The sequence below is a fragment of the Maylandia zebra genome, linkage group LG8, assembly GCF_041146795.1.
Source record: "Maylandia zebra isolate NMK-2024a linkage group LG8, Mzebra_GT3a, whole genome shotgun sequence".
NCBI classification, from domain to species: domain Eukaryota; kingdom Metazoa; phylum Chordata; class Actinopteri; order Cichliformes; family Cichlidae; genus Maylandia; species Maylandia zebra.
Genome location: NC_135174.1, coordinates 25,627,726 through 25,641,583, shown reverse-complemented (window position 1 = coordinate 25,641,583; position 13,858 = coordinate 25,627,726). Strand labels below are relative to the sequence as shown.

General features: G+C 41.7%; 1 protein-coding gene across 1 annotated transcript in view; it reads left to right on the top strand.

Moving 5' to 3' along the window:
• thrab (thyroid hormone receptor alpha b) overlaps positions 1-13,858 on the top strand; it is a 154,921-nt gene that overhangs the window by 126,690 nt on the left and 14,373 nt on the right. The window contains exons 5-8 of the mRNA XM_004556777.6: positions 3,595-3,656; positions 8,531-8,631; positions 9,433-9,580; positions 9,813-10,018. Coding sequence (XP_004556834.3) covers positions 3,595-3,656; positions 8,531-8,631; positions 9,433-9,580; positions 9,813-10,018 — 517 coding nt within the window. The remainder of the gene's footprint in view (positions 1-3,594; positions 3,657-8,530; positions 8,632-9,432; positions 9,581-9,812; positions 10,019-13,858) is intronic.

The following is a 13,858-nucleotide window of genomic DNA, read 5'->3' as shown; positions in this document are numbered from 1 at the left end:
CAGGTAATTATATTGTTATGTTTCCCAGTTGGAGACAATGTTTGCTGGTGTGAAACACAAAAACATGCTCTCTTAGAGGAGAAAAGAAAAGCCTGTGTCTCATTTAGAAGCAGTAACATAAAACATGTTGTTTATCAGACGTGTGGTTTTTTTTTGACCAAGAGAGCAGAGAAGAAAAATGTGCTATATAGCCACAGAAACATTAAGCAATGAGTAACATGACTGGAGCTCATTTAGTGTAGAACTTTTTTGTTTTGTCTTTGTGTAAACAAGACATACTGAGAGCTGCAATCATGGCAGTATAGCGCTTTATCAAAGTCAAAGTCAAATTTATTTATATGGCACATGGCTGTACAATTAAGATAATCAAAAGAGAAAAACATAGGGAGACATGATAAAAGTTAAGAAAAACAATCATCAAATTAGAAGATTTGAGTAAAACATAAGATCAATAAAAGTCATACAAACTCATTCTGATTTAAAAGCCAGGGAGTAAAAGTTGGTTTTCAGACGGGTTTTGAAAGTTTCCAGTGTTGGGGAGGTCCTGATGTGAAGGGGCAATTTGTTCCACAATTTAGGAGCACCAAAGTCCCGATCTCCTCTGTACTTGAATTCTGCAGACCTCAGTGATTTTGCAGGAGTTTGCAGGAGTGTATCAATTTAAAAGATCGGAAAGGAATGAGGGTGCTAACCCATGCAACGCCTTTAAAACAAATAATAAAATCTTAAAATTAATTTGAAAACTAACTGGCAGACAGTGTAATGATGCCAGTATGGGAGATATGTGTTCTCGCTTGCGTGTGCCACTTAGTAACCGTGCTGCAGTGTTTTGGACCAGCTGCAGACGGCTAACTGATGACAGGCTAACAGCAGAGTAAAGACTATTACAATAGTCGAGGCAAGATGAAATGAAGGCATGGATAGCTCTCTCAAAGTCTCTAAAAAAGAGAAATGGCTTCACTTTAGCAAGTAGCCGAAGATGAAAAAAACTTGATTACAGCATTGATCTGTTTATCAAACATTACATTGGAGTCAAAAATCACTCCTAGGTTCCTCGCAAAGGTTTTTTTTTTTTTTAAACATTTCTAAGGGGCCAAAGTCGCAGTGGTCACAGGGACCAAACACAATCACCTCTGTTTTCTGTTCATTTAGGTTAAGAGAGTTTATCGCTTCATAAAGCAAGAAGGCTCCAGAAGCCACGCTCTCATGTTAAAACGCTAACTTCCTCCATACAGTTCATGGAGTCTGGATGGCAGTTGAATATTTTTGCAAGTCATTTGTTCAAATTATATCAAGCTTAAAGCTATTCTTTATTAAATGCATCAGCTAGATTTTAAAGCTCATCAAGCCACTGAACTGTCCATGTTGATGCTTTTTTGGATTTATTTCATGAAACAGTTCATATTGTTGCTATTCGTGAGTTTTCAGATTTACTGTTTTACAAAAAGGCTAGAAAATAGAAAAGCGTGTTATGATTTTTTTTGATTAAGATGACACTTACTTTCTCGCGTTCTTGAAAGTGTGCTGGGTCTAAAAATGTGAATTCACTGCTAGTATTAGGTAAGTTGGAGCTTACACTATTGTCCAATTGTGGCTTTAGAGACCAAGATGGCAACAGCAATAAGCTAAAGTTGAGACTTCTGAATTCAAGTATGCAAACAATGGCTGACTTCACAGTGGCTAACGCTCCTTTATCCATGTACAGTCTGGAGGAGACTAACCTACCTTTTATTTATTTGTTGTTGATGGCTAACAGGGCAACAGCTTGCATGAACTTTACTTAATAAAGGGATGATTTGTCAACTTGAGTTAGGAAGTTCAGTCCCATTTTAAGTTTACTATTCAAATCCACTCATATGCTTAAGTTAAGAGTATTTAAATTATTAAATTATCCATCTCTCTAGATGCCTGTCTTTGGATGTCTTATTGCAGTAGCTAATCAGGGACGGCTTGCCGTGACCGCCATTTGAACCCGGTTATGTCATTAGAAAGGCAGCGACTCTCTCATTAAAAACTCCTTTCATAAGATTAAAATGTAGCAGCAGAGGAAGGATCCTTTCACCCATTAATAAAGAGTACACTCTTATACATCTCTGTCACAGAGCAAATTTAACTCAGAGGCTTGTGTGTTGTGACCTAGAGTCCAGCAGAGTTGGAGCTCAGTTTATTTATGGTTGTAATGGAGTCCTGCTCCCTCTCCTGGAGCTGGCGTTAAAGGGTCCTGGTGTGGGAGGAGAGCCGGAGGCTGTTAGAGAGCAAAGAGCTGGACTCTTGGGATTCTAAACACATCCCAGACTTGCAGGGAGCACTCGCTGACTCCGGCCCATACTGTACTCGCTTTTCATAACCCCCCTTACCTCACCTCTCTCTGCTTTCATAACTCTCCTGCAAGCAGCCAGCTCCCATCTGCGCTTTACATGCCTTCCACATGTGTCAGCGTGGCTTCAGGTGTGTGTGCACATCCTTGCTGTGAATGCGTGTTGCTTTTGGCTGCATGGTTGACACCTACACTCTTTGCAGTTCTTGTCTTTCGGCTGCTATTGTGGGGTTTCCCCATGAGCGCTCTCGTAATTGGCGTGGTTTTGGGGACCTTACTAGTATTCCCCGCAAAGTCTTTTTCCTGCTACTTGGATTCAGTTTGGGAGCACTTTCAGCTTTTACTGCCAAAATGCATCAATTTGCTGCAAGTAAAGTTGCCTTTTTCTTTGACATAAACTTTATGACTTAACTTTTGGTCTAGAGAGCTCAGTTACAACTGAAAATTAAAATTTATGGTGGCAAATCATGCTCCTATATCTCTACGTGATTTGAGTACCAGATGCTTGGCTGGTAAATGGATATAGGGAGAAGGTTTACACAAATAGAGAAGCCAGTTTACTTTCCATATATGGTTTAGCATGAATTATACAGATTACATTATCTCTTAGTCACTCGATCTGTTGTTTATAGATCTGTCCTGGAGCCCATTTATACCTGATATTAACGTGGAGACTTGGATTACTTGGAAAATGATATTTCCATCTGGTATTGATTCTCATTAGCTTGATTTTGAAGCTGACGAATCTCTATAAACAGAAGTGCTGACCATGTGTTTGCCAAAATGCAAGCTCAAAGCTACCATCTGTCATCTAAAGACATATAACAGAACTTACCTGTATTTATAATCAGTGACCACTGGATGGAACATAATATATCTGCTGGCTTCCCCTCACGATGTGGCCACATTGCTGATTGGTTTTGTTGGCATAAAGGGAAACGGTGCTATTGTATCAGATCTACTTATTTTCCATTCGCGGAGAAAGCATTTGTCTGCAGTTCTTTGATGTGCAATTTGAAAAATCACAATTGAGGGCACATAATCTGTCTGGCTGAACAACCAGACACCTGCCTGCAATGTGATGTCAGTGTGAGCCAAACCCCCTCCAGATGTGATTTGTCTGATTCAGCTCAGACTGTGATGTGTTTGGCATACCTGGCTATATATTTTCTTTATGACCTACATACATACAGCTTTACAGAAATAAGTGTTGTATATTTACAGGCGTTGATTGTTCCTCTTTGCTTGTCTCTCTTTGTTCCTTTGTTATTTCTCAGGTGGCTCAATGGCCCAAAAAGGAAGAGGAAGAACAGCCAATGTTCGGTGAAGAGCATGACTGGTGAGTGTCTGATGGATTGACTCTCTGGAGTGGCACCTAAGAAAAAAGCACTTCTCTTACCTGAAATATGCCTGACGTCTTCAGATGTACCCCTTTACTTTAGAGAACAAACAGTCTCCAAATATAGGTAACCATTCATTTTGAAAATTGCTTTTCCAGCACTTTGTTTTGGAGGTGTTTGATATATTTTTGGATTCTCTGAATCTTTTTTTGCTTTATAAAAAAGGACTCTCAGTCTCGCCACAGTGTACCCAAGCACTGAGTGAGTGACTGCAAAGAAGTTAAGCACAAGATTGATTCCTGCCGCGTGTACATTACACTTTCAATTTGTCAAGAGCAAAGAGAAGAAGTAAAACATCTTGGCACCTGTCATCAATAAACGAAAGCCTTCTGCTTTGTCTGTTTTCATGTTGGATGCAGTTCATTGTCAGAGTGACAGCTCCAAATCCCCTGAGCTGGAAGAAGCGAGTGAGGAAGGGAGGTGAGAGATTGGGAGCGATAGAGTGGGAGGAACACCAACATAAAAATCCAAGTCTACAGGATAGCTGATTTAATAAAATATATCTCCCAAGGCTGAGTCCAAATGTTTCCCCTCCCAGCAGGCTTCCTCCCTGCATGACTGCTTGTGCCATGCTTTACCTGCCATGGTTCATTTGAACTGGGAAAGTATGACAGTATGTCTGTCTTAGGGGCATGGTTGTCTGAGATTCAATTATATACACTGTCAGAATTTTCCTCTGAGAGTGGACCAACCCTCAGCAAGTGAATGGATACCTTAACAACCATAATATCATTGTGTTGTGTCCATACAGTGCATTAATAGGCGACTAGCATAAATATAGACGATTATAATATGTTAATAATGAAGCCAATAATCTAAGCCTAGGTAACCAAATCATCTTGATAGATAGTAGATTTACAGTAGAGCTACTTTACAAGAGTAGCTTTGCATGAATCGCTAATGAGCCATTCATGTCCTTATTATCCATATGGCACATTTGGTGTAATTTCAGCTTGTCGTGCCCCTTCCAGTTCTCCAGGCTGGACACAGAAGTGTACAATCAAGTCAGTTATATGTGCAGGAGCTCAGAACATCTCAGATTACACCAAGGAAAAGCTGAAACAGCTTGAAAAAGTTTCTTTGTTTTTAATCAATCGGTAGAAGATTGCAAGAAGTCCAGAGCACCCAAAATGCCAGGATAAGTGCTTACAGGGCTGTGATGATGTTACAAACTGTTGCATCCTTTAAACCAAAAACTTGTACGAGCTTTGACTGCAGACTGAAGACTGAGGTTTTGGATTACTGGCATTACTGGTAATATGTGCATCAAACATTTTAGGTTTTCGATTTTGGATGAAGGGCAAGCACAGTGGCATGGATGTCAGCACTGTTGCCTGAGTTCAATTCCACCATCAGGCCGGGGTCTTTCTATGTGGAGTTTGCATGTTCTCCCTGTGTTTGCGTGGGTTCTCTCCGGGTGCTCCGGCTTCCTCCCACAATCCAGAGACATGCAGTTAGTGGGGATAGGTTAATTGGAAACACTAAATTGCCTATAGGTGTGAATAGGGGAGTGAATGTGAGTGTGGTTGTTTGTCTCTGTCTGTGTGTTAGCCCTGCGACAGACTGGCAACCTATCCAGGGTGTACCCTGCCTCTCACCCTAAGACAGCTGGGATAGGCTCAAGCGCCCCCCGCGACCCTGACAAGGATAAGCAGGAGCGAATGCAAGGATTTTGGATGCACTGATTCTCTTTTTTTCCTTTGCACATTACTCTATTTTCCGTTCTCTCAAAGTGCACAAGCCTTCTGCCACCTCAGTTTCTTGTCGCTCCCTTTGTCTGCATTTTCACATCTTCTGTAAAGGAACCAGAAACTGGCTTTTGCCCCTGCAGGATTATGTTCCCAGGCAAAAATAAACCCTCCTCTGACAGAGCAACCCTGTGCCCACCGCTATTTTAGTTTCATTTTAACTTAATTCATTTATTAAAAGTTCAAGGACGTCCACCGCTTAAAAGAAGGCTGTTTAAAACAAAAAGCACCAGACAAAAGCGCATTGACCAAAACGATTTTTGCCACGTTTGCCATAATTGGTAGTTTGATCAATTCTTCTCGGGCCCTTTCAGCGGTACATAAACACAGCATTTAATCCATTTACAGCAATAGATTTTAAGTGGCATTCAGGGAAGGGACAATAAACACAGCTGCACTTAGCTTTGCGTAATAGCTGTTGATTCAACTCCAGCTATCGGTGTAGTATTGTCCTCCGGTGTCATCAGTGTTTACAGTTTCAAATGTCACCTCGCTTGGATGTTGTCATGTAAGGACCTCTAAGAAACAATCCCGAGACTCCTTCAGGGATTCAAACGCCCCTCCCCACCCGATTTCACTCACACACACAGACATACTCTCACATGCACACACACTTTGATAAAACAAAAACGGCAAGTGTTATGGTGGGAAACTTGCGGAGACAAAATATTTATCTTGACTCAGCCACACTTGAAAAATCTCCTTCCTTTTCCTGCGTTTTGCTGGTGGCCCGTCTGGGAGGGGCCGGCAGCCAGAGCCAGAGAGCTGCAGCGGTATTGATTTTGGGCTTGGCTTCCAAACACAGCCACAGCAGCGGCTCGGGGATCCGCCTGCTGCTGCCTGCCCTGCCAACACAGCGGGGCTCACATTTTATCTTATGTGATGGTTCTCTGGTTCTTCTGACTCCTTTTTAAACCTCTTTCCCCTCCTGCATTCTCCCATCTGACCTTTTGTCATTTCTCTGGCTCACCTCCCTTTTACTACTTTTCTTTCTTTTTCTCTTTTTAGATAAGTTCTTCTTATCTTTTTTTTTTTTTTTTAAATTTGACAGAAAGAAGCCGAGTGCTCCTCAGTTTGGAAAACTGTCACTTTTGTGCCTTTGGCAAGTGCTCTTCTCTCTCTTTTGTCTTTTTTCTCTTCTTCCCACTATCCGCTTCTTGCCTTCCCCCTCCTCCTCTAAAATCTGTAACCGAGCCAAAAAGGCAGAGCCCAACTGACACTGCCAGTCACTGCTCTCACCACGCCTTGGTGTACGCACACAGACACACAAAAGCGTATATCACTGGATCCATTTTTAACCGCTAAAAATAAAGAAAAGCAGGCTTTCAAAGATATCCCTCATTAGATTTTCTATATCATTTTTTTAATAGAAATATAATCAATAGAAAAAGTAAAACTACATTAAATCAATACTTATTGTGTACTTTGCCTTTAACATCACCGGTTTTTCAGCTTTTTTTTTTTCTTTGAATCACCGAGAGCTTGCCACAGTTCTTCTGTGGATTCGCTTCCGTCTCCTAATGTAATCTGAAACTCTGTGGGGACCGAACCATCTGTTGCGCGAACCTTTAGTCTTCTTTCTTTATGATTGGGGTCTTTGTCGTGCTGCAGAATGAATTTGGGACCAATCAGACGCTTCCTTGGTGATACTGTGTGATAGATCACAATCTCAACACCCCGATCCTCACACACAGTGCGTGTATGTGCAAAGTGCAGAGATTTGTGTGGGGCTGCACTTAAAACACCCACACTGAATTTTTTTGCGACTTGTAGTGCATCGTCTCCGCCCCTCCCAGCTTCATAGCTACTGTAAATATCACATGAAATGTCTGCAAATCTGCTATTTCCTGTGTCTCCTTGCTTGCTTTTTTGGTCTCGCAGTATGGAAAAAAGAACAAACTGTGCCTTTTCTGAGTTTAAAGCAGAGGAACGACTGTGAAATAGGACAGAAAGAGAACAATCCAAATACTGTCACTTTAGATGAGCTGGCGCTGTAGTATCTGCTGTGAGAACCTCAGCTCAGTTAGGATCAAACCAAACAGTAAAGCTCTTGTGTGTTTAATTGTGTGACCACAGTAATTTGAGTAGCTTTGTGTCAGTACACAACTTAAAGGAATGACTGAAGTAGGAAAATATGCATAGTACTTTTTTCTTGTTTTAGTTTAAAACAAAGTTTGCAGACTTTCCAAAGTAATTCATGTAATACAGCTTCCTCCCAGTCTAACCCTATTAGTTACTTGGAAACCTTGTTGAATATCCTGTTTGCTAATTAAAGACTAATTACAAATGGGGGTTCACTTCTTACATGCTCTCCTCAGAGCATTATCATATGCCAGTGTAAAAAGAAGTATTTCAACTCCGGCCACATTTACTGTAGCACCAGAGGGTAAGTGGGGTTGATTGTGAGCTCTGCTGCCTCTGTAACCACACAGCGGTGTCACAGTGCACTGATGTGCTCGTCTGCATGGCTGTAGAAAGGTTAAACCATTACAGTTTACTAGGAGGGGAGCTTTAAAGAGACGAGAGCTAAAACCGTTTGGCTTCAAAGGTCACAGTAACATAAGTAACTTAGTTTTTTATTATGTGAATCATGCAAAATTACACTAGTAAAGTCTAAAACTAAAAATATGATGCTGGAAAGTGAACTCCCATTGACCACTTTAAAGGTGCCACAGGCTGCGTAGCGGTACTGTTCACCACAGAAACTGTGTGGGTATAGTCTAGTGGCCCTATTTGAATTATTAGCACTTGTCCCTATTAGAAAGGTACTGACTGCGTTACCCTGCAGGTTAAATGATGTGAAGAAACAGACGATTTTTTTTATTCAGGCATCACAGTGAAAAACTCGAACACTACTGTTGTGTTCCTTCCAAGGTCTCCAAATGTGCTTTTACTTTCTTATTCAGAGGTTTGAATTCACAGTGATGTACAGTAGCACAAAAAGGTAAGGACGACGATGATGAAGTACTTCTGCCGTGGTAGGATGTAATTGTTTTATAGATGCTCGCCCACAGCATCGGTGAGAAACACACGATCTGTCTTTTCATTGGTTCTTTCTCTTTCAGGGTACATTCCCAGCTACCTCGAAAAGGATGAGCCATGTGTGGTGTGTGGCGACAAGGCCACGGGTTACCACTACCGCTGCATTACCTGCGAGGGCTGCAAGGTACACACACAAACCCAGAGAAGCCCACAGCAGGTTCATAACCCGCATAATGGCTGCAGGAAAACTTAATTTAATGCCTTCGAGGTCAAGTGCCAAGACACACGACTCACAGCCGTGCACGCGCACACTCTTTATAGTGAACAGCCATGCACCGAGGTCATACACATATTGCTGTCACTTCATCTCTGAGCCGTGTGTCATTTGTCTTCCTCGCTGTCAGTGTGCTGTGTGATCAGACTGCTTTGCTTCCTTTTGCTCATGTGTTTGTTTATCATTTTATATTTAGGCGTCACTGAAGGGATTGAGCGTTGCTGGCAATGATGCATTTGATGTCTCAGTTATTGGGCAGCATTGGGGGGGAAAAAGACTTTTTTTCCTTTTGTTTTTTTCAAATAAATCTGATTTATGGTAAATATTTCATGCTCACTTCCCTTCGGTATGTAGAAGTATCTACGCCTGTCAAAAGAATGCTTTAGATCTAATAATACAAGCATAATATTAAATCTCCTTTCACATTTCCATCTACAGTTTGTTTGTCTTGTGCGTAGATCATTGGGCCGCCGCGTAGCTTTCACAGAAATTGCCTCAGATTTAGTAGCAAGTGGGGCTGACAATACGTTTAATCAAATTTTGCATTAAACACATAAATTTCACAGTAAAGACGCAGCAGCGGTAATTAAAATGTCTCCCTTCCCGCCGGCAGCGGTTGCGGCTGGAAGCAAAATGTTTTCAGGGCTTTTACTGTGCTCGTATTTCTCCATCTGTGTCACATCCACGTCTGCCTGCTCTGTCTACCTCCAGGGTTTTTTTCGTAGGACCATTCAGAAGAACCTCCACCCGGCCTACTCCTGTAAGTACGATGGTTGCTGCATCATCGACAAGATCACCCGCAACCAGTGCCAGCTGTGCCGCTTCAAGAAGTGCATTGCTGTGGGCATGGCCATGGACTGTGAGTGCACGCACAAAAATATAAAACGAAAATGAATTGATGTCACTTGTTTATTTTTATAATAAACATTCAAGAGGTAGTAAGACTAAACAGCACGGGGACCTAATATTTCACAGCTGGAGCTGCAACTTTATATATATATGCAAACAAATTTCAGGTGATACACAAGCAGTGTGCCTGCCTTTTTTTCTAATTTCTTCCTCCTCCTCTTCCCACCTCCTTTTCCCTCCAGTGGTACTGGATGACTCAAAACGGGTGGCTAAACGGCGCCTGATTGAGGAGAACAGGGAGCGGCGTAAGAAGGAGGAGATGGTAAAATCCCTCCAGACCCGTCCGGAGCCCACGGGGGCTGAGTGGGAGCTGATCCGCTTGGTGACGGAAGCCCATCGTCACACCAATGCTCAGGGCGCACAGTGGAAGCAGAAGCGCAAATTCCTGGTGAGAAGCTACGGCACAGTGATACACAGCCAATTGTGATTGTGCATTTTCTTTTCTACATTGTTGCCGCACTGTTTTTCCAGCATATTTAAGTGATAGCTTAGGGTTACCTCAGCTGGGATTTTTCATTGCTGTCATTTCTTTAGAGCAATTTAAGGCGACTTCTTACATTACAAGATTATCTACTGAAAAAAGTAGCTTGTTAGGTTTCACCATTACCTTAGAAAAAAGCTGCTTCTCCGACAACATAAACAGCAACAAGCTCATTAATTTTACTCAGTGACAGCCTTAGCCGAACTAAAACCTAGCCATTGCTGTTTTGAAGCTGGCTTAATTGCCTTCCTCAGCGGGCTTCACAAACAGTGTTGGGGGGACTGTGATTAGCTTGCAGTGACTGAGGTGGAGCTCACAGACACTTATTGATGTTGTTTGTGTCAGTTTCACTTGTAAGTTCAAGGTGATTACGGCATGATGTAAAGGTTGTCCTTTCTGAAATCCAGCACGCTGAGCTACAGATAAACGCTGTGGCAAAAGTACAATTCATTGTCTTTCAATATAAAGGATCCATAGTAGCTGCACACATACAGAAACTGTGGGGCAAGGAACAAAGGAGTACAGCAGCCTTTTAACAGCATAAAATTGCTCCTTTAAAAAAAATCTTTTGTTTTGTTTGGTTTTTTTGCATTACTTCATTTGCAAAACTTATCTGAGAACTCTTTACATCAGGAATACAGGTGAGAGACATCCGAAGCAGATTATCAGAGGGTCTTTTATTTTGAAAATTCTCTTTCTTTTGAAGGCAAACAATCTGCACTTCTGATTTGTGTCAAATTTTCACACTTTCATAACCACTTAGTGGGCGAGTTCTTATAGACAAGGCATTGTCTTTCATGTAAACTATGAGTGACTGTGGCAGTCTGCTAGCAACCACAGCAGTCACAAGGAGGCTCAAAGTGCAGCACTGTACACACCTTTGCAACAAATTTCACCTAGCAGCAGCAAACAATACTCATCAGTGTTCCATTTATGGAATACTCGGAGGTTGCCGGGGTCTCGCCAGCCAGTCTCTAGACCTGTTCACTGGGGTTTTAGCTGTCAGTTTCACAGCAACTGCCAGCAACGTCCAGCAACCACTGGGTGAAATCAGAAAGCACTACGCCACATACCTCTTTGCGATTGTTTTGGTCTCAAAGTAATGGATTGCCACAGTCACTTTAGGTTTGAGCGGTGGTTGAAGAATAGTCATTTTTCCCTAGCAACCAATGGTTGACAGGCTGTCATCAACTGGTCTTTAGGCCTTAACATCATGACCTGTTTACATCGATGACGAATCAATTATCTTATTTAGTATTTTGATTTATCAACCTTTCCACTTCAGATTTTTCCTCATTTTGAAAAAGTTCATATTAAAAATATATTGCATGCATCTTAATTTTGGGATGATTTCAAAGATACCCAAGCTTTTATAGAAGCCATCACACCCATATTTCTTAACCTGCCTGCATACACAGAACCAGAGAAGCTCTCTGTGCATGTGTGAATATGTGTGTTTGACAGTGGCAGGGATAATTACATTTACCCCAAAAGATTTGAGGCTTATATGAACTTTTAATTTATATTCATATTTTGGGAGTAAAAAATACCCATTGCAGAAATAAAAAGAGAACCACTCCTGACAGAAGCATTCCCACCTGACTAATGTTATAATATTTCTTTCAAGTCATCTCCTTCTTTCACCGGTGTGGGTTGTTGCAGGGGACACATCAATAATAACTGCACTTATAGTACTCTAACAAGTTCCTTTGGATGGATTCAGTTCAATTCAGCTTTATGTATACAGCCCCCAAATCACAACAACAGTGACCTCAAGTTGCTTTAGATAATACGGTGAAGACACTACAGTAATACAGTGAAACTGAAATATTCAGACGACTCCCTATGAGCAAGAACTTGGCAACAATAGGGAGGAAAAACTCATTTTTAACAGGAAGAAACCTCTGACAGAGCCAGGCTCAGGGAGGGGCAGGGTGAGGGGAGAAGAATAGAAAGGCCATTACAGCCGAAACAAGTTTAAGTCACATTAAGGTCATTTTAAATCTGTTTAAAGCACTAAATATAGGTTGAAAATACCCAATAAACACAACCACCACAATCTATTTCACACAATAAAATTCTGTAGCTCTATTTTAGTGTTTTCCAACATACATGGAGTCACTCACATGTCTTTATCGCTGTGTATTCCCCGGTCTTTTTCTATTTTTCTCACGTCGTCTGTGCCTTTATTCCTCAGTTCCCTCCAGAGTTGTGAGTTTTATTCATTCAAATCTTCTGGGTTCTTAACGCAGACATAATTCTCCACATAGTTTTCACCTCAACTTTTCGTTTCCACTTTAATCTCACGCTCGTCTTCATTTCTTTGTTTTCTCTCTCACTGTCCCTCGGCGTCTCCCCTCGCTTTCCTTTCTGTTTTGCCCATCTGCTTTCCGTAAGATCCTTTCTTATCTCAGCCAAGGCAAATCCTCAGTCATTAGCGCTCATCTGCAAGTTGGCAGGCATTGTGTGTGTCTCTCACACACTGCTCTCCTGCATGTGTTAGTGCTCAGATTCATCCTGGACAGCCCCGTCTGGGTGTCCCCGTCTGTATCAAGCTCCCCTGTCACGCATAAACACAGACTCTGACCTTATGTTTTGGCTCAGGCTTATCGGAGATACTTACACAGTTTTAAGTGCCTGTCAACAGCTTTGCAGCAGAATGAGATGATATGTCACGTACAAATCAAGGCGCTGTATTTAAAAAATTCTATCCCACCAAGGTGGAGAGGGTTTCAAAGCATTTGTGGCCTGCTTATTTCAGAAGGCAGTGGATGGATGTGATGAGAACGTACTCACATAGCTGCATAGCTTTGTCCTGTCACCACTTCCTCGTGACTCATGACTTGGTTGAAGGCTACAGTGAGCAGGTGGAAGGTCAGAGTTGGTGTTAAAATTAGGGTTAAACATATTTTTAACAGCACTTAAAATTAAAGCGCTTTATGTTACGGACGGGTCTTGCACCAAGCAGAATTTAAAGCTCAGCACAGTAACCCTGAGCTTGGTTCCTCTAAAGGATCAACTGTTCCATTTCACACGGCATTCACACACTAACGGGGCGCTGGAGTCACTTAACCCTGAATATCTAAATTTAAATGCTAAGCCAACCAGGATGAGCCCATTCTGCCCTATGAGGACTACTACTTTAAAACAGCAGCAATCACACTTCTTCTCATACATTGTACTTCAGCATGCAAATGATGCCGGATGCACTGAGGGATGACCCTCCTCACTTAAACTGCAGTGTTTTCCTGAGAGAAGAGAAGAAATTCAGTATGTTGGAACGCTAGTTTCATTGTTACGCTGCATATATCAGGTACAGATCAGATACAGGCACAGAACAAATAAAGAATATGGGGGGGATACATGAGTACCTCGCATATATGTGTGGAAACCAGCTGCAACCCACACGAACAAATTGAAAATATGTAAAGAGTTCGATTTCCTCTGGTGGCCGATTGAGGCTGACTACTGTAGCGATCAGTAGCGGTAGACTCTTATGTGAAAATGGCAAATTCTAAAGTAGAAATAACTGCCTGATGCTAAAAATGGTTTTGTTCTCTATAGCTGACTTAAACCTTTATAAGCACAGGGGAAAGTTAAACTGTCGTGTGGATGCCAATGCACATTTTAAGCATGAACTCACCACACTCATCTGTATGGTGTTAAAAGTCCCTAGAACCCTTTTGTTCAAATATGGGAACTTTAAGACCATGGCAGGCAATAATCTCAACACAATGCAGCCTAAAG